Source organism: Rhinolophus hipposideros (assembly GCF_964194185.1).
Source record: "Rhinolophus hipposideros genome assembly, chromosome: 8".
In the NCBI taxonomy this organism is placed as follows: domain Eukaryota; kingdom Metazoa; phylum Chordata; class Mammalia; order Chiroptera; family Rhinolophidae; genus Rhinolophus; species Rhinolophus hipposideros.
In genome coordinates this window covers 48344458-48370787 of record NC_138054.1, presented here as the reverse complement: position 1 = coordinate 48370787, position 26330 = coordinate 48344458, and the positions used below count along the sequence as shown (strand labels likewise).

Here is a 26330-nt window from a genome sequence, read left to right as displayed (position 1 = left end):
CTTTTTAGTCTCTATTTATTTCTGCTATGATCTTTGTTATATTTTTCCTTCTACTAACTTTGGGCTTAGTTTGTCCTTTTTTTTCCTTGTTCCTTGCGGTATAAAGTTGTGTTGTTGATATGATATATTTCTTGTCTCTTATGTAAACATTTATCACTGTGCACTTCCCTTTTAGAAGTGCTTTTGCTACGTCCCATAAGTTTTGGTGTGTTTTAATTCCAACAGTCTATTTTAAGTTGTTAACAACTTAAGTTTCAACACATTTTAAAGCTCTACATTTTAACTCTCCCTGCCCCCCTGCCATGGTTTGTTTTTGATATCACAATTTACATCTTTTTATCTTGCGTATTCATTGACAAATTATTATAGGTTTAGTTACTTTTATTACCTTTTTCTTTGGACCTTTATACTAGCTTTATAAGTGATCACCCCACCGCCTTTATTATATTAGATTATCTTGAATTTTACTATGTATTTACCTTTACTCATGAGACTCATACTTCTGTATGTTTTCCTGTTACTAAATAGTGTTCGTTCATTTCAGCTTAAAGAAGTCTCTTTAACATTTCTTTAAGGCCTGTCTAGAGGTGATGAATAGTTTGGAAAACTATTCTGAAGGACAACTTTGATGCACAGAGTATACTTGGTTGGTACTCGTGTTTTTTTTTTTAATTTTGTTTTGTTTTTTCAGCGTTTTGAATATATCATGCCACTCCCTTCTGTCCTGCAAAGTTTCTGCAGAAAATATCTGACAGTCTTATTGGGGTTCCCTAATACATAACAAGTTGTTTTTCTCATGCTGCTTATAAGACTCTCTCCTTGTTAACTTTTAACACTTTGATTATGATGTGTCTGGTTGTGGGCTTCTTTGGTTTCACCTTGTTTTGAACCCTGTGAGATTCCTAGATCTGGATATCTGTTTCCTTTCCCAGGTTACGGAAGTTTTCAGCCAGTATTTATTCAGATAAATTTTCTTCCCCTTTGTCTCTCTCTTCTCCTTCTAGGGCTCCTGTAATGCAAATGTTGGTTTGCCTGATGTCCCATATGCCACTTAAGTTATTATATCTTCACTTTTTTTTCCTTTTCATTTTGCTGTTCTGATTGGATGAGTTTCACTGCCCTGCTCGAGTTCACCGGTCCTTTCTTCTGCTTCCTGTAATCTGTGTCTATCCCTTCAGTGATTGTATTCTTTAGCTCTGTGATTTGTATTGGGAACTTTCTTATATTTTCTATGTTTTTGTTAATATTCTGACTTTGTTCATCCATTGTTCTCCTGAGCTTGGTGAACATCTGTAACTATTATTTTGAACTCTTTTCAGGTAATTCACTTATCTCCATTTCATTAAGTTCTTTTTAAAAATCTTTTTCTTTCATTTGGAACACATTCATCTAGTTTTTCATTTTCCTCGACTCTCGGTGTTGCTTTCTATGCATTATATAAAATATCTGGTCTTGAAGGAGTGGCCTTGTGTAGGAGATGAACTTTATCGTTCAACCCTACCCTAGCTCTTGTCTTCAAAACTTTGTGATTGTCCAAGTAGCCTATTTTATTCTTAGTGGCTCCCAGTAGTTGAGGGTGTGCCAAGACCTGTCATTGTACCCAAAAGAAAGATGTCAGTCAGCACCTAGATTCAGGCTGATTGGAAGCCAGATACTCAGGCAGTTGCTTTTACAGTATTCAGATATACCTATTTCAGGGTAAAACTGGGAGATGGGCATTTCTCCATGTTCCCTCTGTACTGAGCCCTGGGGTGATAGCCAGTTAAGAACTGTTTTTATGCTACCAACCTGTTGAACTTGTGAACATAACCCCTGCTGGCCTCCAGAGCTAGGCGATTGAGGGGTGTCCCTTGGGTGGCAGCTGCAAAACCCAAATGTGTACACAAGCTCCTTTCCCAGAGATATCGGTGACCTGCTGGGACGCAGATGGAAAGCGTGAAAATGTTGCTTGCCAGCCTCTGTCTTTGGAGATTATTTCAGTAGGCTTCTAGATGTGTGTTCAATTAGATTGCCTGCACCTCAGGCCAAAGATGTAAGATAAGCAAGTAGGCCTCTTTCACAGAAAAACTGGGTGCTTTTCAGTCAGCTGCCTCTGCAGTGGGCCCTGAGGTGGGTGACTGTGTGTGAGCGCTTTAAGAACTGTTTCTCCGACCACTATATCCTTCTGGGTCGTGTGGATGCATGCATGCCCTGTTGTCTTTCCAGGCGAGAGGTTTGGGGGCCCGTCTGTCCGGTGCAGGTCCTGAAAGTTGGAGTGCCCAATGTGGGGGCAAACCCTTTGCTCCTCAGGGAAGCTCAGGGTTGTGAGTTCCCTCCCAGTTGTGGGAGGGGAACTCCCACGGAGCGTGGCGTTTATGGAGAGATTGTGTCTCGGTTTTTTTCTCATTTGCTCAATGTGTAGGAGTTGCTTGTCTAGTTTTTGGGTTTCTTTCCATATGGAAAATTTTCCATATGTAGCTATAGATTTGATTTGTCCATGGCTAGAAGTGAGTTCAAGATCTTCCTATGTCGCCATCTTGAACCAGAACCACATGTTCTTGTATCCATCAACCCAGCTTCGGCAGTCATCACCTCATGGCCAGAATCCTTTCAGCTATATTCCCACCTGCTCCCTTCCTAATTATTTCAGAGAAAACCCCAAGTATGTTTATACACTTATTACCAGGAAAAAAATGTGAGGCAGGAATTAGAGCTAAATTCTTTGCTAATCTGTTTCACTTGTGAAACATACCTTTAAACCTTTATGTGGAGAAGGATTTTACTGGACTGTCAGATAGTAATCCACACCAAAATAAAGTACCAAAATAGATTTCTTCATTTGTCTTCTGTCATCCCTCTTCTTTTAAAAACTGTTTACTATTTTTTCCAGTTTTATTGAGGTATAACTGACAAGTAAAATTGTAAGACATTGAAAGTGTACAACATGATTTGATATACGTGTACACTGTGAGTCTCCCCATTGAGTTCATAAATGTCCATCACCTCACATATTTATTTATTTTTAAACTCCTTTAGTAAGTTTAAATTATATGATACAGTATTACCAACTATAGTCACCAAGTTAGACATTAGATTCTCAAAGTTATATAAATATTATATTTACAGACCTTATTCATCTCATAACTGAAAGTCTGTACCCTTTTACCAACCCCCTAGCCTTTGGCAACCACTTTTCTATTCTCTTTCAGTGAGGGTTGACTTGTTTTTCAATTCCACATATAAGTGATACCATGTGGTATTGGTCTTTCTCTGTGTGGTTTATTTAACTTAGTTTAATTCCCTCAAGTTTCATCTGTATTGTCTCAAATAACAAAATTGCCTTCTTTTTAAAGACCAAACAATATTCCTGTGTGTGTGTGTCACATTTTCTTTTTTTTCATATTTTATTTGTTTCTATCACCTTTTCTCCAAGATCTATACACTGACTCACAGAAAATGAAAGAGGTGCTTACATTTTTATACTCCAAGTCAGTGGTTCCTAAACCTGCTGCACACTAAAATCATTTGGGGAAGTTCTTTTTTTTTTTTTTTTTTTTTTTTTTAATATGTTCTAGACCCTGTACTTAAGTTCCTGAAGCTTACTGAATGCAAATGTCTTGGGTCCATTTTCTTTATCCATCTGTCAGTGGACACTTAAAATGTTTCCACACCTTGGCTGTTGCAAATAATGCTGTGAACATGGGAGTACAGTTGTGTCTTCAAGATAATGATTTTGTTTCCAAAGGAAAACAGAATATACCCAGAAGTGGGACTGCTGGATCATACGGTAGGTAGTTCTATTTTTAATTTCTTGAGGAATCTCCATTGCTGTACAGATTTACATTCTAACCACCAGTGTACGAGGGTTTCCTTTTCTCGCCATTCTTACCAGCATTTGTTATCTCTCGTTTTTTTGATAACAGACTTCCTAACAGGTGTGAGGTGATTTTAATTTGCATTTCCCTGATGATTCATATTGGCTATTTGTATATCCTCAATATGTAGGTCCTTTAAACCATTTTTTAATTGGCTTATTTGGTTTTTTGCTAGTGAGTTGTGTATGTTCCCTGTGTATTCTGGGTATTACCCTCTCACTGGATGTGTGGTTTACAGATACTTCCTCCCATTCCACAGGCTGTCTTTTTAGTTTGTTGATGGTTTCCTTTGCTGTGCAGAAGCTTTTTGGTTTGATGTCGTCCTGCTGGTTAATATTTGCTTTTGTTGCCTGTGCCTTTGGTGTCAAATCCAAAAAATCACTGTCAAGACCTGCGTCCAGGAGCTTGCCCCCCGGTTTTCTTATAGGGGTTTATGGTTTAAGGTCTTACATATGTCTTTAATCCATTTTGAGTTAATTTTTGTGTATGGCATGAGATAGCGGTCCAGTTTCATTCTTTTGCATATGTCTATACAGTTTTTCCAAAATCATTTTATTGAAGAGACTACGCTTTTCCTGTTGTATATTCTTGGCTCCTTTCTCATAAATTAATTAAGCATATATGCGTTGGTTATGTCTGGTTTCTCTGTTCTATGTCATTGATCAATGTGTTTTTATGCCAATACCATACTGTTTTGATTAGTATAGTTTTGTAATATAGTTTGCAGTCAGGAAGTGATGTCTCCAGCTTTTTTTTTTTTAAATATTGCTTTGCTACTTGGAGTCTTTTGGGATTCCAAATTTGAGGACTGTTTGATTCTGAGAAAAGTGCCATTTGAATTTTCATATGGATTGCACTGAATCTGTAGATTGCTTTGGGTAGTATGAACATTTTTATAATTTTAATTCCTCCAATTAATGAACAATGAATATTTTTCCATTTATTGTGTCCTCTACAATTTCTTTCATGGATGTCTTAGTGTTTAGTGTACAGATTTTTCACCTTGGTTAAATTTATTCTGAGATATTTTATTCTTTTTTGATGCTATTGTATATAGAATTGTTTTTAAAAATTTTTTTGGATAGTTCATTGTTTATAGAAATGCAGCTGATTTTTGTATTTTGTAACTTTACTGAACTCATTTATTAGATCCAACAGTTTTTTCATGGAGCCTTTTAGGGTATTCTCTATATAATTTCATGTCATCTGCAAATAGAGACAGTTACTTTTCCTTTCTGATTTTTCCCTTTCTTATTTCTGTTTCTCGCCTAATTGTTCTGGCTAGGACTAACAATACTATATTGAATACATTGGCAAGAGTGGGCATCCTTGTTTTTGATCGTAAAGGGAAAGCTTTTGGTATTTCACTATTGAGTATACTGTTATCTGTGTGTGGGCTTGTCGTGTGTGGTCTTCATTGTATTGATGTATGTTCCCTTTATACCCAGTTTGTTGAGAGTTTCTATCATAAAAGGATGTTGCATTTTGCCAGATGCTTTTCTGCATCTATTGAAATGGTCATGATTTTTTCTTCATTTGGTTAATGGGATGTGTATCACACTGATTGATTTGTGGATGTTGAATCATCCTTGTACCCCTGGAATAAATCCCACTTGATCATGGTGTATGATCTTTTTAATGTATAGTTGAATTCAGTTTGTTAATATCTTGTTGAGGATTTTTGAATCTATCTGCATCAGGGATATTGGCCTGAAATTTTTTTTCTTGTAATGTCTTTGTCTGGTTTTTATACAAAGGTAATGCTGGACTTATAAAATGAGTTTCAAAATGTTGCCTCTTCTATTTTTTGGAAGAATTTGAGAAAGATTGCTATTAATTCTTTTAATGTTTGGTGGAATTCACCAGTGAAGCCATCTGGTCTTGGACTTTTGTTTGTTAGGAGGTTTTAGATTACTGGTTCCATCTTCTTACTATTAATCAGTCTGTTCAGATTTCCTATTTTGTCATGATTTAGTCTTGGTAGTTTGTATAGGAATTTATCCATTTCTTCTAGGTTGTCCACTGTGTTTGCATATAATTATTCTTAGTGGTCTTTGATTTCTGTGGTATAAGGTTTAGTGTCTCCTTTCATTCATAACTTCATTTATTCAAGTCCTCTCTTTCTTGGTGAGTCTAGCTAAAGGTTTGTCAATGTTATCTTTTCAAAGAACCGTCTCTCAGTTTCATTGCTCTTTTCTATTGTCTTTTTAAATCTCTATTTTATTTATTTCTGCTCTGATCTTTACTTCCGTCTGTCTACCAACTTTAAGCTTAGTTTGTTCTTCTTTTCCTAGTTCCTTGAGGGGTAAAATTAGGTTGAGGTCATTCTTTTTCATGTAGGCATTTATCACTATCAACTTTACTTTTGCTGTACCGCGTTTTGGTATGTTGTGTTTCCATTTTCACTTTTCTCAGGATCATTTTTTATTATCCTTTTGATTTCACCCATTGTCTGTTTAGGAGCATGTTGTTAAATCTCCCTTGTTTGTGAATTTTCCAGTTTTCTTGGCATGGTTTTCTAGTTTCATACTAGAAAATAGTGGTCTGAAAAAGATGCTCTATATTATTTCAAACTTCTCAAGCTTATTGAGACTTGTTTTGTGACCTAACATATATGATCTATCCTGGAGAAGCTTCCATGTGTTAGTCAGAATGTGTGTTTCGGAGCTTTTGGATGAAATGTGCTGTTTATTTCTGTTAGGTCGTCCATCTGGTCTAACATGTAGTTTAAAGCCAATGTCTCCTTAATGATTTTCTTCCCATAAAATCCATTGCTGAAAGTGGAGTATGGAATTCTCCTATTATGTTGCTGCTTGTTTCTCACTTCAGAATGATTGATATTTGCTTTATGTAAAATAGGTGCTCCTATTTTAGGTTCATAAATATTTACAATTGTTAGATCCTCTTGGTTGACTTCTTTTTTATAACGACCTCTTGTTACATTCTTTGGTTTAAAGCTTACGTTGTTTGATAAAAGTAGTTACCCTTGCTTTCCTTTGGTTTCTATTTGTATGGAATATCTTTTTCCATTCCTTCACTTTTAGTCTGTGTGTCCTTTAAGCTGAGGTAAGACACTTATAACCAACATACTGTTGGGCCTTTATATCTGTTCAGCTGCTCTGTATTTTTGATTGGAGAAATTAGTCTGTTTATAGTCATTATTGACATATGGACTTACTGTTGCTGATTTTGTTATTTTCTGGTTGCTTTATAATTCCTGTTCTTTCCTCTTTTACTATCTTGTGATTTGATGATTTTCTCCAGTTGTGTGCTTTGATTCCTTTCTCTTTATCATACACATACAAAATAGGCTTTGGTTTTGTTACCATGAGGCTTACACAAAACTTCTTGTAACAGTCTATTTGTTGCGTGGTGCTGTGATGCGGATGGCATTTATGGCAAGCGTGTCTCAGTCTTTCCTACCCTTTTATGTGTTGGCATGTTCTCTTTGTCCAGTGTGTAGGAGTAGCTCAGCTAGTTTTTGGATCTCTTTCAGAGGGAATTGTTCCAAATATGTGTAACTGCATATTTGGTGAGTCCATGGGAGGAGCACACTCAGTAACCTCTGAAGTCGCTATGTTGGTTAACTTCTCCTGATCATGAATAAGAACTACTTGATCTACAAAGAGTTGTGACAGACTCATCATCTGTCTCCTCTGAACTTAACCAACATTTAAAAAATTGTGACAACTGTTGGTTTAAAACTATTGTAATTTTAGTTGTAATGTGAGAAGGCTCGTCTGCATTGCTGGAACTTTTCCTTGAGTTATTCCTATTCTTATAGATCAAGTTATGTAATTATGCTTCAACAAGCTTGTCACACATAGTATTTGTAAAAACTAAAACTAAGAGGGATGAGGAGCTCACAATCTGACTTATCATATTGATTACTGTGATTACTTGTGAGGAACACTTTGGCCCTTCTTACCACAACCACTTCCAGATCAGAATGTCAGATGGAGCCTGGAAATGTGCATTTTAACATGCTTTCTAGACTAAAGTTTGAATTCACATTGTTCTCTCAAATGTATCAGTATTTTCATTGACATCATTTGTCAATTTTTACACCTACTAGTTTATTTTCTTACTCCTTCTTTTATTACTAGATGAACTTAACATCTAATTTGATGTGCAGCTCAATTTCTTAGCCACTCTCCTTCCTCAGAGGAATGCTGATAACTGCTGTTCAATTAGGTGCAAACAGCGGAAGCAACTGCACTATCTTTTTTTTTTCTTTCCCCAAAATGTGGGGCATAGGGGAGAAAGCACACTCAGAGACTGGTTTATATTTTGCAAAAGTTCCACAAGTGATTTTGACATAGAAATGTAAAAATTTATTTTAACATCAGAGTTTGTGCATTTTTTGAAAGCTTTGTTATTTATCCTGCTAGTCTGTTTTTATACCAAATCAGAAGTAGAATTACTTCTCTTGTAAGCATCTTTAACAAACAAACCAATATTAATCTAGATTTTAACATGAGCATTGTGATTTATTTTTCTCATAGGTGTCATCGCTAAGAAATGAAAAGCGAAGCTCATCGTATCTCGTCTCTGCCCCAGAAGGTGGTTCAGTAGAATTTGTTGACCAGCATTCTCAGGGCACAGGAGCATATTACATGGAGACCTACTTAAAAAAGAAGCGAGTGTACTGAGTTAAGTTCTCTCCTTAAATAACCTCATAAGGATCTTTGCAGTATCTCTGCTGTTCATCGCTGCCTTAACTACATTCAGACTAGCCATATCCTTTAAATACGGGTTTATCGTTTCCCAGAAGGAACTGTGTTGTGCAGCAGGCAGAATTGCCAAATAAAAAGTAAGTAGCAATAAGAACAGACATCAATTGAGGACATTTTCCACTAGAATTAGATGCATCTTAGTCAATGTGATATTAACTTAAAGTCCATTGCAGAAATTAACAATATTCCTTGTTTTAGGACTGGGAATAATGTTGACACCATATATAAAAGTTTGAAGCAATAAATGGGAAACAGTCTTGTTTCCAGGGCCTTAGAAGAATGAGTTTCTTATAAGCCAATGTGCATTTCAATTTACTTTCCCTAGAAGTAATCTATTTATAGATGTTTTTAGAACTACAAGTACAAAATACAGTGATGGTAATGTTACAAAGATGCTCTATCTATATGCAAAGTAAATTATTACCCCCACACCAGCCAGGCAATATAAACCCAGGCAGAGCGATAGTGACACCCATGGTCTACACTACCACAAGTACTTCCTTTTCGTATGTTTTTCACCACTTACGCCTTTTGTGAAAAACAAGGTATTTTAAGAAAAGTAGCTTTGGTGATCTAATTTTAGGGGTTGGCAAACTATATACCTGGGGTTCAGTTCAGTCCTCCACCTGTTTTTGTACTAAGGACAAGCTAAGAATGTTTACATTTTTAAATGGTTGGAAAAATGAAAATGTATGACCTTAAAATTATAAGAAACTTAAATTTCAGTGACCATGCCTAAAATTTTATTGGAACACAGCCATGCTCATTTACCCACTGTCTGTGGTTACTTTTGTGCTGCAGTGGCAGAGCTGAGTAGCTGGGACAGAGACTAGAAGGCCGGCAAAGCTCAAGGATTGACTATCTTCCCTGCAAACTTTCGTAGAGCAAGTTTGCTGTTCCCATAGTACTAATTATCTAATCCTTTTACTTAAAGAGAGACCTTTAACTTTTGCAGCAGACTTGTCAGTGGCAAGGAACATAAGTTGGTCTCATTTCATAGCCTAGACTAGTGATGATCTAATTACTAGAACAGGGCATCGTCTCATCATCAAATGCCCCGTTTCCACACTATTATAGTGAAGCAGGCAGTCCTGTCCTTTCTGCAGGAGTCTTCGGGAGGAACAGTATTTATAATCATTTTGAGCTAGTAAGCTTTACCTCACTCTCTGCTTTGTCTCTTATTCTTTTGTAGTGTGTTAGGCTAGAAAAATTATCAGCTATTTAATCCAGTTTACTTCTGAAAAAATTATTTATTGCATATAACTTTTGACGTCATCATTTCCTGAAGACCCTGGTATTAAATGCATGAGAAACCTTTTGCCATTTAGAAATGTCTAAGTTTGTTCCTTGTTATGAGACTGTAATTGATGATACGGAGTTCAGGAGGTCTTGATAGGATTCTAGTATTTTTGAACTCCGATCATTCAAAACCTTGTAATTTGGGGGACTTGTTATTTTTGACCAGGATATAAGGTAGCTATCCTGTTTTAATTATAAAGTTTAAAATTGGTAGATAATGTTGTATGATTTGTGAAGAACTTGGTCTAATTTATTGCATATATTAACATCTTTTGGGAAATGACAGCTAGAAAGTTAAACTAAGATACTTTCTAAGAAGTATACTACCTATAAATAACTGATCGGGATAGGCACCACTCAGTTATGACTCAGCAGGTAAATAATGGACTCTTGATGCTCTGCATTTCTTCCCGTTTTCCTGTTGCACTAAGCTTCTTCAATGCTTAGTCACAACTCTGTGATAGTGCAAACAGAAGAGAGGGAATTTTAAATCAGAGCTGCAAAAATGAAAGCAGGAAGAGTTGAAAGAACTAGAAAAGAGATTCTGGATTATAGCACATGTGGGTCTGCCATCCATCCTGGGCTGTGTCCCATTATCATTGGACATAACAGATAAGTACAAATCACATATTGTTAGTGATAAGGACCATTACCAACCCTTCCCAAAGTCTATACTGTTATTTTTCTAAGTAAACAAATTGTCTGAGATGCTTTGAAAATGAAGTCTTAATATTAAAAGGCATATGCATGTGAAGTCTCTAGTATATTTATTTGTATAAAGAGTAAACAAAGTGCATATAGAGTGGCCACAGGTTTGACATAAAGAGACACCTTGGTGACATAGGGTTAGTCAACAAATGTAAACGGCAAGTCACGGTTGCCATTGAATCAATCCAGAACTCTTTTTTCAGGCTCAAAAGGTGAAAAATGATGATACCAAACAAATGCTACACAGCATTAACAAAAAGTTTTTCAGACTCCTTGGTCATAAAAATCTTATGGTTCACATTGAATCAGAGATTAGACATTTTGATGACCCAGCTACCTGCAAGCAAACGGAAAACTGTCTAGTGGATCCTGAATTCCATCATGCTGGGTCTCTTCTTTCAAGTCTTACGTTGCTCCGGGGTGATGCTCAAAATAGTGATCGACTCTGGTAGATGGATGGTAAGTATTTAAACACTCTAAGAACAGTGCACTGTACTGTGGTATATATTCTGACTGGTTGCATATAGCATCCACAATCAATGCTGGAATAGCTTGCCCCAAAGTGGGAGAGTTATCAAAGGATATACACGGACATTTCTTAAAAGCATGTATAGCATCCAGGTTCTTGGAATCAAATCTGATTAAAGATACACCATTTAGGAAAGCACTGGCACGGGCTTAGTTCTCAAGAATTAATATCATGCAGCAAAGGAGCTATTCCACATCTGTACCCCTAGGTGTGATCAGTTTTCTCAAAAAAAAAAAAAAAAAAAAGGGGTACCGCTGGTCACCCAAGGGGACAGGAGGTAAGCCACTGGAGAAACAAAAGTTTAAGTCCTACTGGTGACAGGAAGGCAGGCATCTTTGTATAGAACAATAATATACTACTGGTATCTAATATTTCAGGAAATGCTTGGTCTATGACTGTATAGATAATGAAATTTTAGGGCATGTATGTTAGAGTATTGCCTAAGTCCATTCATCCTTATCTTTGATTTAGGTGCCAGAAAAACATTTCTAATCAACTGGCAGCTGGGAGAAAGCAATCATCCTGAGACTTTACTAGGGTCAGCTCACCTTATTTTAAAAAGTCCCGTTCTGGTACACAATTGTGATGGTGAGCTAGACATATGAAATGGTGGTATATTCTTTCCAAAAGGAGTGTTTTTTAATAATTTGGTGGTGGTTGTCACTATGTTACTAGCGCCAAATTTAAAGAGGAAGTACCTACATATATTAAGCACTACATGCCTTATACATGGATACGTACCCAAGTACTTTTTTAGACAGACTATAAACTTTTTCCATTAAAAAATCTTTTAAATGGCTTGGGTATTTGTTGCTGAGGAGGAGGACTTCATATACAGTGGAATTTAAATGTTATTCATGCTTCTTATTTTAAAAGTGCTTCAAATCCTTCAATAAGGTTCTGAAAAGTCGTCCGGTTAGATGGTTGAAATTCCCAGCATTTTCTCATAAGTTGATAAACCTGTAAAAAGAAAAAACAAGAATAAAACTTTAGAGACACATCAAGAGTAAGGATATTTTGGAAATGGAAATGTAAGACTAGAAAACAAGAGTATATAAATAATTTAAAATACAGAAAAATGTGACATTCATAGTTCTTAAGTAATATTTTAACATTTGAGAAGCTCATGGATTAACTGACCTCCCCCCAAAAAATCCAGGTCATTAATTACTGTAAAGCAGTTTAAGGGTGAAGTTATATCTCAGTTTAGACTCTTAAGTTTCCACACTGGTTGCCTCACTCATATTATTCAGTGTATCTTAAAGACTTGAAAGATGTAGTCTTAAAGGTTCATTTCACACTTTAGCATCCAGAAAACTGAATGTCACACACAAAGTGCAATTATATGTATTTGTCACGATCAGGTTACACCAAAATATATGCTCCTTTGGGGTGCTCACTGAGGGGAGCCTACTTTTGGAGGGAACCCTTGCTTTGAACCTAACTCGTGGCTGTCATTGGGCCCAAAGACGATTCCTCAGGTGTCTGAAATTCAGCTTCAGAAAACGATTTTAAAGTTTTCTCCTTCTGCCCCCTCCCCGACCCCTCGTTGGGTAACTCCAGCTGTGAAAACGTAATAAACATTGAGTTTTATTACTGTGAAGTGACCCATAAATACCTCTTCTGGACAGTTAGATGGACAAGGCAAACGTTTTCCTTCTTTTAATGTATTCACAAGTCTGGTGACCGTCATCTGGCCATGAGTTGGGCCTATCATTTTCAGGAACAACTATGTAACAAAACCAAACAAAAAAGGTTAAGGTGAAATGTCTAGAATTAATTGGAAATTAAAATACTGAAAAGGCTTTTCTCCTTTAAATGAAAGAGTCCAAAACCCTCCTTAGCTCTCAATGATAAGTCTGTAATCCATCTCTCAGACTCAATCAACCCCTCCTCCTCCTGGTCGAGGAGCGTTCTCCAGTGAGAACGATATCATTTAGGACTAGCTGAGGCTCAGAAAGGCTCCTACCCAGTGCTCGCTCACGCTCCCATGGAACTGTCCCCGGACAGGTAGGACCCTGGAAGGTCAGACTTCTCTTAGAGAACTTTGGGCTCCTTGTGAGAAACCAAGACTTGTGAGAGCCACAATTAACAGTCAAGGGACAAAGTTAAATGGAAAGTGACACTTTCCCCTTCCATTACGATACACTGATTGGATTCCGTTTAAGACTAAGATTTGCAAAGCACAAGGATGGACATGTTGTAATTGGGTGCGAGGTTCAAACGAAGAGACAAATCAGAGTTACCGTCATGGGACTGGAGTCTGCATCACAGTAAGTGAGCAGCTCGTGCAGAGTCACTCCAAAAGACCAGACGTCAGACGCGATATAAAACTTACACTGGATTAAACATTCTGGAGCATACCTGCAAGAAAGCAGAACACAAAACTTCATTCCCTGAGAAGGCTACTCTGGAAGGACATTAGAGAGTCCCCCAGAAACACCACCTCTTTGGCCTGTCTTAGAATTTTACTCTTCTAAGCCATGTGTATGTACTCATCACAGACGCTGCTGTGACACACATGCTGACATCTGGAGCAATGTCCTTCACAGCTTTTAGGATAAGTCAGACAAATGTGTGCTCATCCTCTCCCAGCACAGGCTGCCTGTGGGGGGGGGGGGGAAGGGAAGCACAGGATGACAGGCCCCGGGTTTTATTGGCCTGCAAGTTCAGAATGAGTCAGCAGTGACCCACCTCACTGCCCAGTCCTCTTCCGAGCTCCACTGTTTTGCAGAATGAAGCCCAACTGCCTGAGCCAGAAACTGAGGCAGCCCCATATCCGATTTCCTAAATACTTCCCAAACCTACTCACCCCTCTTCAACTCGGCTGTCACTATCCTAAGTTCATACCGCCACTGGCTCCAGTCGGATCAGATTCTCCAGCTCCAATCTTGCTCCCCTCCAGTCCATAGGAATCTTTTAGCACCAAATGCCCCAACCTGCAACCCTCCCATGGCTCCAGAGCTCTCGGGATGCTGTCTCCACTCCGTACCTCAGCTTCCCGTGCTCCGCCTTAGCCACCCGCTTCACGAGCCAGCCCCGCAGCGGATTTCAGTTCCCGGGACAGCCACTGCTCGTCTCGCTCTTGTCAGCCACGCATGGCTGCTTCTAACCATTTTCACAAACCCCGTAACTTTTAAGGTTTTATGGTCAGGACTTCCAGAAAACCAAGCCTAAACCCTCCTACACTTCTGGGACCACGAAACTGGCCGCCTCATCCATTAAGCTCTACACGTGGTCTGCGTGTTCACCATCACGTCTCTACTCCCTACAAAGTATGGTCAACACATAGTTGTTGAACGAATGAATGAAGGTTTGGGCTCCACGGGTGGGAGAGCTTTGTCTCCACAGGATGTACCTCCCAAGTGCTGATCAGGTTTAGTAGAGACATAAGCAACTTGTCATCTGGAAACTGTTTCAGGGTGACGGGTCCTAGTCTGGGTGTGACCTTCTCACCAGGAGACTCTAGGGATTCACCAGAAGATGGCCCACTTTCCCACGGATTCTGCTCTGCTGTGGCTAGGATCTCCCTGTCTGCTCCATGCCTACTTCGTCTCCTCATCCTGCCACCTTCTCCCACCTGCCCTCCAGGCTTCCTCTGCATGGAGGTACCTACTCTACCAGCCAACAGTTTTAAGAACAGTATCAGATGAATGCCCTCTCCTGGGAAGCCGATGGTTAGATTTTTCCATTCCTTGGAAGGTGGTGTCACATGAAGCTCCGGAATTTCTCTGTGGGTGGCTTTCAGTGAAATAGCCTAAAAAGCTGTTTCTTGAAAGCAAAGATCAGTCCATTCCAAACGTTTAAGTCCTTTCTAACCTCGACTCAAGGCCAGAGGAATGAGAGACATTAACATCGCTAGAAAGGGCCTATCGAAACAGCAGAAACTCTACGTGAAGCATTGACGAGATTTAACTCTGATTCCGTTACCAAAACACAGGGCTGTCCCGATCGTCCTTGACAGTGTAGTACTCCTTATCAGTTTCAATTGCTTTGGTTAAACCGAAGTCTCCAATTTTTACTTGGTGTTCACTCTCAACAAGGACATTTCTTGCTGCTAAGTCTCGGTGAACGTATTGTCGTGAACCCAAATAGTCCATGCCCTGAGGGAGAGAAACAAGAGTAAGAGTGCATTGCTGAAGGGCAGTTCAGATTATATTTTGTATCTATCCCTTTGTAACAACAAAAATACAATGTTATTTCACTCACTGGTCACTGATTGGGGTTTTTTTTTTTTGGTATTTACTGTTATGCAAAAATATTAAGACCAACCTGATTCAAAGAACTAATTACACATTAAATCAGCTATACTTAACCAATCAGTTCACTTTCTTAGTAGAGGCTAATTTTTCATCCAAATCATGTAGAGCAAAATAAACTCAGTGCAATTATTGGAAAGTTTCCCATTTGCAGTCTAATTACAAACCAATTACCCAGGGCTGAGTGCCTGATTCCGTCATTAACATGCTCTCTCTATTTTTTTTTACCTTACAAATCTGAACAGCGTATTTTAACTGCTGTTTGAGGTTAATTTTGTTCTTATTCTTTGGAAGATATTCCTTAAGGCTTCCCGAAGGTAGAAATTCCATGATGAGCTTAATACCATTTCCTCCTGTAGAGAGAAAAACACCCATCAGTACGAGGTTACCAAAGGAAAGGGCTGTGGGAGAGTAAAGGGCCTGGGTCTGGAGACGAGGGACTTTAATTGATTTCAGCATCACCCCCGAGTCACAGGCAAGTGACTTAACCTCTGAAGCCCCACAGCCTGGGGGTCCTGAACAGGGATAGGAACGCTTGTGCGCCTACCCTCTCCCCCCGCCGCTCCCGAGTTATCAGCTGTCACTGAGATATAACAGTGCTCTGTGAACCACTAGGCGAATGAGAATTTAAACATTTCACTACCCATTTTAAAGTATAATACAAGAGTATTGTATGGGCTTGCCAGTAAGATACTTATTGGTAAATACTACTTGCCACCTTGATTTAGGCGCCCAGAAAACAAAGCATCCTGGCTAATGTTGGCTCAGAAGACTGGGGAAGGGGGAGGGGAGAGGTGGGTATCAGTTTCATGTGGCCTAAGTGCCCCCGAGGGCCAGCGTCTGGATGGGTGCAGATGGATCCCCAGTGCGGGTGTGTGAACAAGCTGGGGACGCTGCTGGAACGAGCCCCTGGCTGGGAGGAGACCGGGCGGCTTCCGGGGAGCTCTGCAGCTGAGGGAGGTGACAGTGCATATAACGTGGAAGCCCTAGCGCTCATGGGGGCCGTCAGCTCGCACACAGGCAGGGGGCCCACACAAGGCCAAGGGCACTGCCTTCTCAGCACTGGTCTTACGACCCCAGACAGTCACTTAGTCTTTGCACCACACACCATCTTCTGTGCAGATGCCTTTGTACTTCACAATGTTCTCGTGATAGAGGTTCCTTAAGATCTCGATTTCCTTCTTCAGATCAGCTATGTGGTTGCCTCCACTCTCAGGCTTCAGGGATTTGACCGCCACCTGCTCCCCTGTGTTGTCCCCTTCAGGGTCATACCTGCAGAGCTCGACTTTCCCAAAGTGGCCCTAGAGGGAAAGATGCACATGTCTGATGAGAGAGGCCCCAGCCTGGACCAGCAGGAACACACTTAGAAGAGGAGGCAAGACGGAGCCAGGAACACCCGGTGGGGAAAGGTCAGTTTCTTCAACAAATGGTGCTGGGACAACCAGAGAAACACGTGCAAAACTATGAAACTGGACCCCTATGTCACACAACTCACAGAAATTAACTCGAAATGGATACAAGACTTAAATAAGCCCTGATGCCACAAAACTCCTAGAAGGAAGCATAGGGGAGAAGTTCTTCAGTACTGGTACTGGAAACGATTGTTTTGGACATGAAGCCAAATGTAGCAACAACAAAAGAAAAAAATCAACAAATGGGACTACATCAAACCAAAAAGCTGCTGCACAGCACAAGAAACAGTTAACCAAGTGAAAAGGCAGCCGACAGGATGGGAAAAACTTTTTGCAAACTGTAGATTGGGTAAGGGTTTAATATCCAAAATCTATACAGAACTTTTACAAGTTAGTAATAACAAACAACCCAATTTAAAAAAATGGGCAGAAGAACTAAAGAGAGATTTTCCAAAGAGGGCATCAAAATGACCAATAGGTCCGTGACAAGATGCTGAACATCACTAGATGCAAATAAAACCCACAATGAGCTCTCAGCGATCATCGGTCAGGATGGCCCTCGTTAAGAAAATGAGACAACAGGTGCTGGCGAGGATGTGGGGAGAAAGGAAGCCTTAAACACGGCTGGTGGGACTGTGAGTTTGTCCGTCCACTTGGAAAAACAATATGGAAATTCCTCAACAAATTAAAAACACATCTGTATGACCCCGAGATTTCACTTCTAGGAATATACCCAAAGGAAATGAAAACACGAGGTCAACAAGCTAGCTGCACCCCCACGTTTATCACAGCACTATTCACAATAGCCTACATGTGGCAACACCCAAAGGCCCGCCAATGGCTGACAGGATAGAAAAATGTGGTAAATATACACAAGGGAATATTCAGCCAGGAGAAAGGAGGCAATCCTGCCATGTGCAACAATATGGATGGACCCTGAGCACATTATGCTAAGTGAGATAAGTCAAAGTAGAGAAAGACAAATACCTTATCATATCACTTATATGTGGAATTAAAAAAAACCCAAAAACCTGTTTTTTTTAAAAAAGTAAACCAGTAGTTACCAGGGGATGTGGAGGTAGGAGAATAAGACTGATGGTATTTAAGGATACAAACTTGTAACAGGTCCTAAAAAAGCCACAGAGATTTAATGTACAGTATATTGAACATAGAGGATACTGTACTGTAAGTATGTAATGTGATAAACATAACATGGGCGACCATATTACAATATACAAATGTATCAAAGTAACACACTCTTTATACAATGTTACATGTCAAACAAACAAACAAACAAACGTGAGGCTTGTTCCCTATGCAGCTCCCCTGACCTTGCAGTAGGCAGGCTCCTGCTGGCTTTTACCAGGTTTTCCCAAAAATAAGACCTAACCAGAAAAGAAACCCTAGCATGACTTTTTAGGATGCCCGTAATATAAAATATGCCCTACCATATTTCCCCGAAAATAAGACCTGGTCTTATATTAATTTTTGCTCCAAAAGACACATTAGGGCTTATTTTATATTATGAGCATCCTGAAAAATCATGCTACGGCTTCTTTTCTGGTTAGGTCTTACTTTCGAGGAAACACGGTACCCCATCACTACAGCCCCTTCCTCACATGCCATTCCCTCTATCACTGAGCTAAGGCAGGAAAATAACATGACTGGGGAACCAACACATCAATCCATTTTTCCATGAAAACGTCACCCAAAGGAAATGAAGGTGACTTCTGGACACGTGGGACAACTGGCATTCTTGGACAGCCCTGGGCCCACACTAGAGAGAGGCACCACGGTGGAACTGCAAAGAACGCCGCATGAGGCATCTTGAGAAGACGTGGGATCAGATCCCAGCTGAGCCACTTGACAGTGACGCTGGCCCAGTCACCACGTCTGTTGAGCTGGTCCGGAGGTGCTCTGTACACAGGAGTAGCAAACCCTCGGCATATGTGAGGAACTAGGCACGCTGTGCTTGTACAGTGCCGGCACACAGCCGGGCACACAGCCGACTCAAGGCAGGACACAGCCTTTGTACTTAACTGCAGAAAAACCTGGAAAAAGATGCAAATCCCAGTAGCTTCTCGATCACATCCACTGTGAGGAAACTCTTATTTGAGTTGAAAGCTGGTCTCGGCATTCTGTGTAGTGAAGCCATCTCTCCTTTAAGCAGCCTCGGGACACATGCCCAGGCAAGGCCGAGACGGGGACTTTCCTATTCTGCGGTGCCTATGCCTACTCCGCCATGTTCTTCCCTTTCTACTCTCCTGTCCCTTAGAGAAAAATCAAGTCTCTCAAGTGAGATGACCGATGTCCTGTGTGCCTAGACCACCACATGTAGATGCTGTCACTATGTGCATGACACTCCCTGGGGATACAAGTGGCCCAGCGAAAACACAGGAAGATGCTTCCTCTTAGAGACTCTGACCCAGGATGAGAGAGGGCAAGCAGCTGAAATGCAGGTGGAGGTGACGTGGTTAGCGGGTACTAGAGTGTAACTTGCCTCTCCCAAGTCACGGATCCGCTTTAGGAACCGCTTTTCGAAATGCGTGGGATCCACTTCGGTGGCTGGCTTTTTTTCTGAAACAATGTCTGGATCTAACAGAAGAGAAAAGCAAACATGTCAAAAAGATGGGACTGCCACTCGTGGGTTCCTAGATCCCTCCACTCCCCTAACCCACTCTCTGGGGCGTTGGTTAAACCATGCCAGGCAGTGTCTTACTCTGCTCTTCCAGCTTATTGATGTCTCTCATGATGGCTCGGAAAAAGGGTCTCTGATTGGGGTCATAGTTCATGCAGCGAGTCATGAGGTCAGCCAGCTCCTTACAAGATGGTGTCACTGGCCTGCACCGGCTTTCATAGAATCTTTCTTTCTGTAAAGAAGAGGACCACATGGGAGAAACCAAAGGAACAACCCACAAACCTCGTGGCCCCAAGTCAGGAGAAGTAACCAATCCCTAATTTAACTCCCAGCATCTCTGCTTAGAGGTCGAGTTCATAAACGTGTGTGTGACTGTTGCCTTATTCCAGCTTGCAGAAATCTCTGCTACTGAAATAATCAGAATTCAAAGAGGATGGGCAGTAGATTGCAGCCCCAAACCACATGCACCCCAGTAAAGTCACGCAACTTTTCTGCAATGCAGTTTGGCAATGTGTATAAAAATCTCCAGATTCTTCAAACTCTTTGACTCATTAATTCATATTACTGAATGACTCACATATAAACAGAGATTTATGTTTCAAGATATTCCCTGAAGAATTAGATAGAACATTACAAAACTGAAAACAACATATGTGAAATATGTAATTAGTTTAACAAAGCAATTAACTCTTACATTAAATTTGTAAAAATTATAGGACTTACTTAATCATACAGGAAAGTACTTGATATTAAATGAAAAGATACAACATACGTAACTATATCTAGCATGGTCCCAATTTTGTTTAAAAAAGAGTTATAAGCAGACTGGAAGACAATATGGCGAAATGTTAAATAGTGGTCAAGGGTGACAGGAATATAGTGATTGCTTTTTTTTTTTTTTAAGTTTTCTGTATTTTTCAAATTTTCTTTATTAGTTTAAAATTCAGAAACAAGTAATTGATGCCACTTAAAAAAATTAAGTGGAATCACTATACTCCAGTTTCTCGTCTGTAGCTGAATCCGGTTCCCATGAGTCCTGGGGTGAGGGTAAAGGCAGGCCCAGAGGACGAAGAGGAAGACAGACTGGGATTATGGAGCTGAGAGCTGCCCTCTCCTCTGAGTGTCACTCACCCTTCCCTGCTCCAAGGCCATCCAACCCAACCAAGGGTCCTTGGGAGGAGAGAGGGGGCCCCTCTTTTACCAGAGGTACACACACCCTTCCTTATACCATCCCTGTATGCTGCTCAGCCCTGGGTACCCAGCAGGGACTCAGTGAATGTTGACTGACAAAAAAGGGTATGCTGTTTTACCTCCAAAAGGTTCAAAATAAAATGACTTTCCCAAAAGCCTAGGCTGAAAATCCCAAACAGATGTATAGATCTGATGGTTTCCCTATTGGTTTTAGCTTAGCTCCTCTTTCTCAAGTCCTGCACTATCTTTACCTGGCAAAAGGTTAACTAGTTAAAGGTTCTACCCCTTCAATCATCTCCTATGCGCTCACTCCCCACTCTGGATTCCAACTTTACTTCCTGTTCCAGCCTCCGAGCACGAGTCTCCTACTGGTCTCTCCTCAGCCTGTCCCCTCCCAACCACTGCGTCCAGAAGGACTGTCCCCAAGCCAACCGTGAATCACCTTAGTCCTCACCCAAACCCTTCAATGTCCCACACGAAGCCCCAGTAAAAGGCCTGGAATTTGGGGTTTTATAATCTGACCCCACGTGATCTTTCCACCTGTCATTCCTCTCCATTCTCTAGGCAAACAAAACCACTCGCTGCTTCCTATAGGTAACTGAACTGCTACGTCCCCCTCCCAGCAAAAAGCGACGCCTGTCCCTTAAAACACAGGCACATCCCAATAATTGAAACACTGGGTCAGGGTCAGTGGTCCTTTATGGTCATTTTTATTCTTCAGGAGTTAATCTCCACTCTTGCCACAAGTGAATGTAAAACAGGTTCAAAGCTCGCCTGTTTTGCATCCTAGCTGGGGACCCCAGGTGGAGTGTCTTGGGTTACCTGTGTCTCAGGTACCTGACCTATATAATGTGGGTGATGTGCTGTCCTACCTACCTGTCAGGGCTCTTAGGGTGAGCCTCAGGTGTTGTTATACTTGTGGGTTCCCTATTACTGCTATTTTAGCTTAACTCTCCTACCACAGCCTAAGGTCCTCAAGGGGAAGGCAAGGCCTGTGTCTATTCTGTGCGCCCCCAGCTCTTACCTAGGACAATGCCTGATACACGGCTGGAACTTGACACGTATCTCTGTTAATTCTGTTGAATAACAGGCACTGAAAAATCTCAGACAAATAATACCGCAATGATCTCTTGGGCATGTTATCGTGTGCCTGGCATTCTGCATGCATTATTTAATTTTCACAGCAACCCTACAAAGTGGGTACGATTTATCCCCATTGTACAGACGATGACATTGAGGCTCGGGGAAGTTAAGTTACCACCTTTGCAAGGTCACACCGTCAGTGAGCCTGAGGATGAGATTCAGACCCGCGCCCATCTCTTCCCACAACATGAGGCTTCCCACTAACTCCTGAGAAGTCCATGAACGTCCAAGGAGCCCTCAGTCAGCTCACACCCTGGGAAACAACTGCTCACCTCAATCAGCGTCTTGTCTTTCAGGGGGATCTCGCCATTATAGCAGATTTCCCAGAGTGTAGTTCCAAAGCTCCATTTGTCAGCGGCCACACTCAGGTTTTTGGAGTCTTCCACACACTCGGGAGCAATCCACGGGATTCGTTCTATGCATTCTGCAAAAAGACGACGTTTACAGGTCAGCTTCCAGAATCACCTGGGGAGTAAATCACGACCACAGCAGCCAGAATTGTGAGCTAACAAAGTATTCAGGCAGTGTTTTCCAAACACGGGCCATGGCTACATTGGGAGCTTGTTGAAGGTGTGGTTTTCCAGGCCTCGCACCCCTGGGGCTTCTGGTGCATCGGCCCACGTCAGGGCCCGCAGATATGTGTGTTGGTCACGAGCTCCCCAGGAGGGCTGTGTGCAGCCAGTCTCCTGAAGCTCTGGCCTCAGACACAGCAAAGCATTCAGGGTGGAGGCCAACACCCCGAGGAGGGAGAATGGGGGGGGTCATGTGGACAAAGGCTTAAGAAAGAGAAGGTGGAAGGAGAAGAGGCCGACTTACGCAGAGCGGGCACGTGCTTACCTCATGTACTCTGCACAGTTCCCTGCAATATTATGTTTGTTTTATGTGGGTTTTCCTTCATTTAGGAAAGAACAAGGGAAGCAGAGCCTGCAGTGAAGCAGTCACACATCTTACACCGGCTACCTCTGTAGCCCCTGTCTGGCTTCTAACCAAGGCCAGTGATCTGAGCAGAAAGCCCTGCCACGTCCATGGAAATGCCCCTCAGTCAGCACAGGGGCCTCAGGGCACTGTCTCCTGGCTCCTGCTGGAGTAAGAGGCAGGAGGACGGTCCTGAGCAGGGCATTCCCAGGCAGGCCCACTTGCCCCTGCTTCCCCACCTCACGTCCGTCCTCCTGAGACGGGTACGTGCCGGCGGAGCCCTTGGTCACCCACCTCCCGTCACCTCGCAGCAGCCTCTTCACTGACCTGCCATCCCACCGCCTCCCCGAATCACCTTCTGTCCCCCAGACGATGGTGTCTTCTCTGAATGCCCACACACTTCACTGGCATCTCTGGTGGGGTACCAAGGCTTCTCTACTTGCTCTACTCATCTGTGTCTGTGCCTCAGACCCTTGCTGAGGCCAGAAGCCCCGACAGGTTCTGGGCTCATCTGCCTTAGGACTGTTGGATGATGGCTGGGTGCTAAGCATCAAACAGCTGCTTCCCCTCCCCTTCCACGGAATGGATGATTTGGGTCTTATTTGTAAGGCTTTTTATCCCGGTTCCCTTCTAAACTTAAAGTCTTTGAATTACTGAGCAAAACTCTGAAGTCCCAGGCCTGGGGGTGTGGGGGGTGTGCTGCCGCCACCACCACCAGTGGCCCGCCCCCAGGCTCGCTGGTATTCACACAGCACCCCCACAGGTAGAGACAGAGCGCGACCTGTGCCGCGCTGGCTTCAGTGGCTCAGTTCCCTGGTCTGTCCTTTTCCTTTGGAGCCCACAACACACGATAACCTCATTCAAAGAGAGGATATGCAAGACCACAGCAAGTACTCAGGGGCCTCCTCAAGCTGCTCACGACCTGAAGTGGATTTCCAAGGAAACACGGGAGGCCCTGGGAGGCCCATCTCCTTCCGACACCTCTCTGACCACCTCTGCGCCTAGCGGCCTCCCTCTGTGCTACCCCTGTGTCCTGCACACAGCTCCCTACTTGCAAGGGCCAGACGTGCCCCCTGTTAATTGTCGGTTTGTCCTTAAAGGCAGCAGGGACTGAGCCTCCCTACCCCCCGCCACCTCCCCCGGCCTGGCCCCAGGGCACAGTACGAACAGACACGCATTTGCTGACACGTACTTTCTAAAAGGAGACAGAATCCCAGCCCCGGCTCCCTTTTCCCCACTGGCCTGATCCCGCCTCAGTGTGGGGGCAAGGGCGAGCGGTGCAGACGGGGACACACCTTGTCTGGACAACACAGTGATGGGGATGCCGGGGTCGCTGAGCTTGATGAATGGGCCGCACTCGCTGTCGATGCCCTCGCGGGCCAGGAGGAGGTTTTTAGTGCACACATTTCCATGGACCAGGTCTTTATCCTCCTGTAGAGCGGAAAGGGTGAGCTCAGAAAAGCTGCCCCAGGGCTGCCTGTCTTCTAGCCTTCCCACACTCCCTCCATTTCCAAGCCTGGCCCCTCAGATCAATCTCCATATTCCCCAGACCCAGGCAGCCCAGCTCCCGCTGTGACGCAGGCACGTTACATGACGTGTGACATCAGTGAAACAGGGATAACAGTAGAACATGCCTCGTGCGGCTTGACAATGAAGGCATTAGGACCTGTCAGACCCTTGACCCGCCGAATTACAGTAAGCACTCACTAACGGTGACCTACTATTGATGCCAGCAGTTTTCCTCATCTGACAAGTACTGCACTATTTTTTCTCTTACAATACACTGCGATACAGAAGGCGGTCCTTTGACGTGATCCGAGTTCCCTCTCAACAGGGTTCCTTCGTCTGGAGCCCACGGAGCAGCCCAAAATGACCACTCTCACTAAGCACCAGGCACACTTGCGTTTCTACAGAGCCCGGGGCCCCTCCAGCCTGCTTGGCTGCTGTTTGGCTCGCACCTCCTTCCTGCCACCCCCTACGAGGACGTTCTGGCTCCTGGCGGGCCACCACAGACACTGGGATATACTTACCAAGTAGCTCAGGGCACTGGCCAGCTGCTTAGCAACTTTGAATTTCCACGGTGTGGTGAGGACGTCACTTTTCCGGTGCATGAAGAGGTCCAGGGGCCCCCCCTCCACAAACTCTTCCACCATGATATCTACAAGCACAGAAACAGCCCCGTCTGGAAACTTCCGTCTGTCTGGGGCAGTAACGGCCCTCATTTCCTTAGAAGAGCCCACTTTAGTGGCTGGTACTCAGCTTGAGATGATGCAAACATCCTCGGGAGGGGTAAATGGCAGAAAGCTTCAGAGCTGGACAGGCCTGGGTTCCACCCCTGCCCGGAGCGCCCTACACTCCGACTCAGGGCAACAAACTCGGCTTCCTCACCTCAACCTCCCAGAGGCCCGAGTGGGCAAGAAATAAACATTCAAGACATGAGTGAAACACAAATGGGACTTAGTTCCCATCCACTACTAACTTAAACAAGTGACCTACTCAGTATCTCAAATCCCTTGATTGCAAAAAGAAAGGCAGAAAGCCTGGACAGCATGAAGGGGGTGACAGCCCCTCCTCGTCTGTACAGCACCCGTTTCCCGGCCAGGAAAACCTCCACTTCCAAAGAGAATACACTTACTCTCCACATCTCGGACACAGACGCCATAGAGGTAAACGATGTGTTTGTGGGAGACCTGTCTCATCATGCTGGCTGCCTCAAAGAAGGCCTGTGGGAGAAAGGGGCAAAGGAAGGTCAACGGCAGCCTCCCTGGGTCTGATCCCAAAGGGGCGCTGCTGAGAAAGAGACCAGTGGGTCCCAGGAAAGCTCACAGGTCTTGCAAACCATTCCCCTGACCTTGACTGCCAAACCTGTACGTCGAGGCCAATCCGGCTGAGAGATAGTACTTATGTAGAAAACCTAATAGGATACAGAGCCTGGCTGGTGGGATAAGCTAGCTACCAATTTCCCCATTGGATACTCATGCCCACCACATTCTTTTCAACTTTGGGAAATAACAATATTTGGCCCTATATTAGGATAAAAGGAAAACCAAGCCAGCAGACCTCTATCAATACTTGGTTTCATCACTGGCTAATGGTCTGATGGATCCTGGGGAAGGTTTTACTCGTCTGGGCTTTAATTTTCCAGACGGTGAAGGGGGACAGCCCTGGACTACATCAGGGACGCGGAGAGCCTTCCACTAGAGTCCTAAACCCCACAGCACTGCCACGAGGACCTCCAGGTAGGAGATGGGAGGATGAATGGGGGGACAGGCCCAGTGGGAGGGCTGCTCAATCCACTCCATCTCCCATCTTCCCTTATTTTACATATGAGTTTATCGAAGATTACATTTGAAGAGAGGAATCCTGGCTAAAAAGACAAATTTGAAAACCATAAATAGGTCCTAAAGAAGGGCAAAGGGTCTTCCCAGCCCACTGTGCCCCACTGATTACAAGAATGGGGGAGAGGAGGAGTGGAGTTAAGAAGACGACACTTGCCAGAGAAATGTCCCTGTGGCTGGGGTCTAAGACTTTGAGGATCACTTTTATCCTCTTCTCTTCCGAAGTTCCTTCGTCATCCTTGTAATCCACCAGGGTCCCAGAGTAGATGTGTGTCCGCGTGCCTCTCCCAAGGTGCTCGCCCTGGAGG

The 26330-nt window shown here is 42.8% G+C and overlaps 2 protein-coding genes across 9 annotated transcripts in view; one reads left to right on the top strand and one right to left on the bottom strand.

Moving 5' to 3' along the window:
* Positions 1-10641, top strand: part of RAVER2 (ribonucleoprotein, PTB binding 2) — a 73894-nt gene extending 63253 nt beyond the window's left edge. For all 5 annotated transcript variants that reach the window (XM_081055917.1, XM_081055915.1, XM_081055918.1 and 2 more), the window contains one exon: positions 8360-10641. In XM_081055917.1, the coding sequence (XP_080912043.1) occupies positions 8360-8506 (147 nt within the window). In that variant the 3' untranslated portion in view covers positions 8507-10641. The remainder of the gene's footprint in view (positions 1-8359) is intronic.
* Positions 10641-26330, bottom strand: part of JAK1 (Janus kinase 1) — a 125298-nt gene continuing 109608 nt past the window's right edge. For all 4 annotated transcript variants that reach the window (XM_081055912.1, XM_081055910.1, XM_081055911.1 and 1 more), the window contains 13 exons: positions 26180-26323; positions 25320-25407; positions 24715-24842; positions 23980-24115; positions 22042-22193; positions 19517-19667; positions 19298-19392; positions 16494-16686; positions 15614-15738; positions 15057-15229; positions 13373-13490; positions 12745-12855; positions 10641-12086 (listed from right to left, as the gene is read on the bottom strand). In XM_081055912.1, the coding sequence (XP_080912038.1) occupies positions 11991-12086; positions 12745-12855; positions 13373-13490; positions 15057-15229; positions 15614-15738; positions 16494-16686; positions 19298-19392; positions 19517-19667; positions 22042-22193; positions 23980-24115; positions 24715-24842; positions 25320-25407; positions 26180-26323 (1710 nt within the window). In that variant the 3' untranslated portion in view covers positions 10641-11990. The remainder of the gene's footprint in view (positions 12087-12744; positions 12856-13372; positions 13491-15056; positions 15230-15613; positions 15739-16493; positions 16687-19297; positions 19393-19516; positions 19668-22041; positions 22194-23979; positions 24116-24714; positions 24843-25319; positions 25408-26179; positions 26324-26330) is intronic.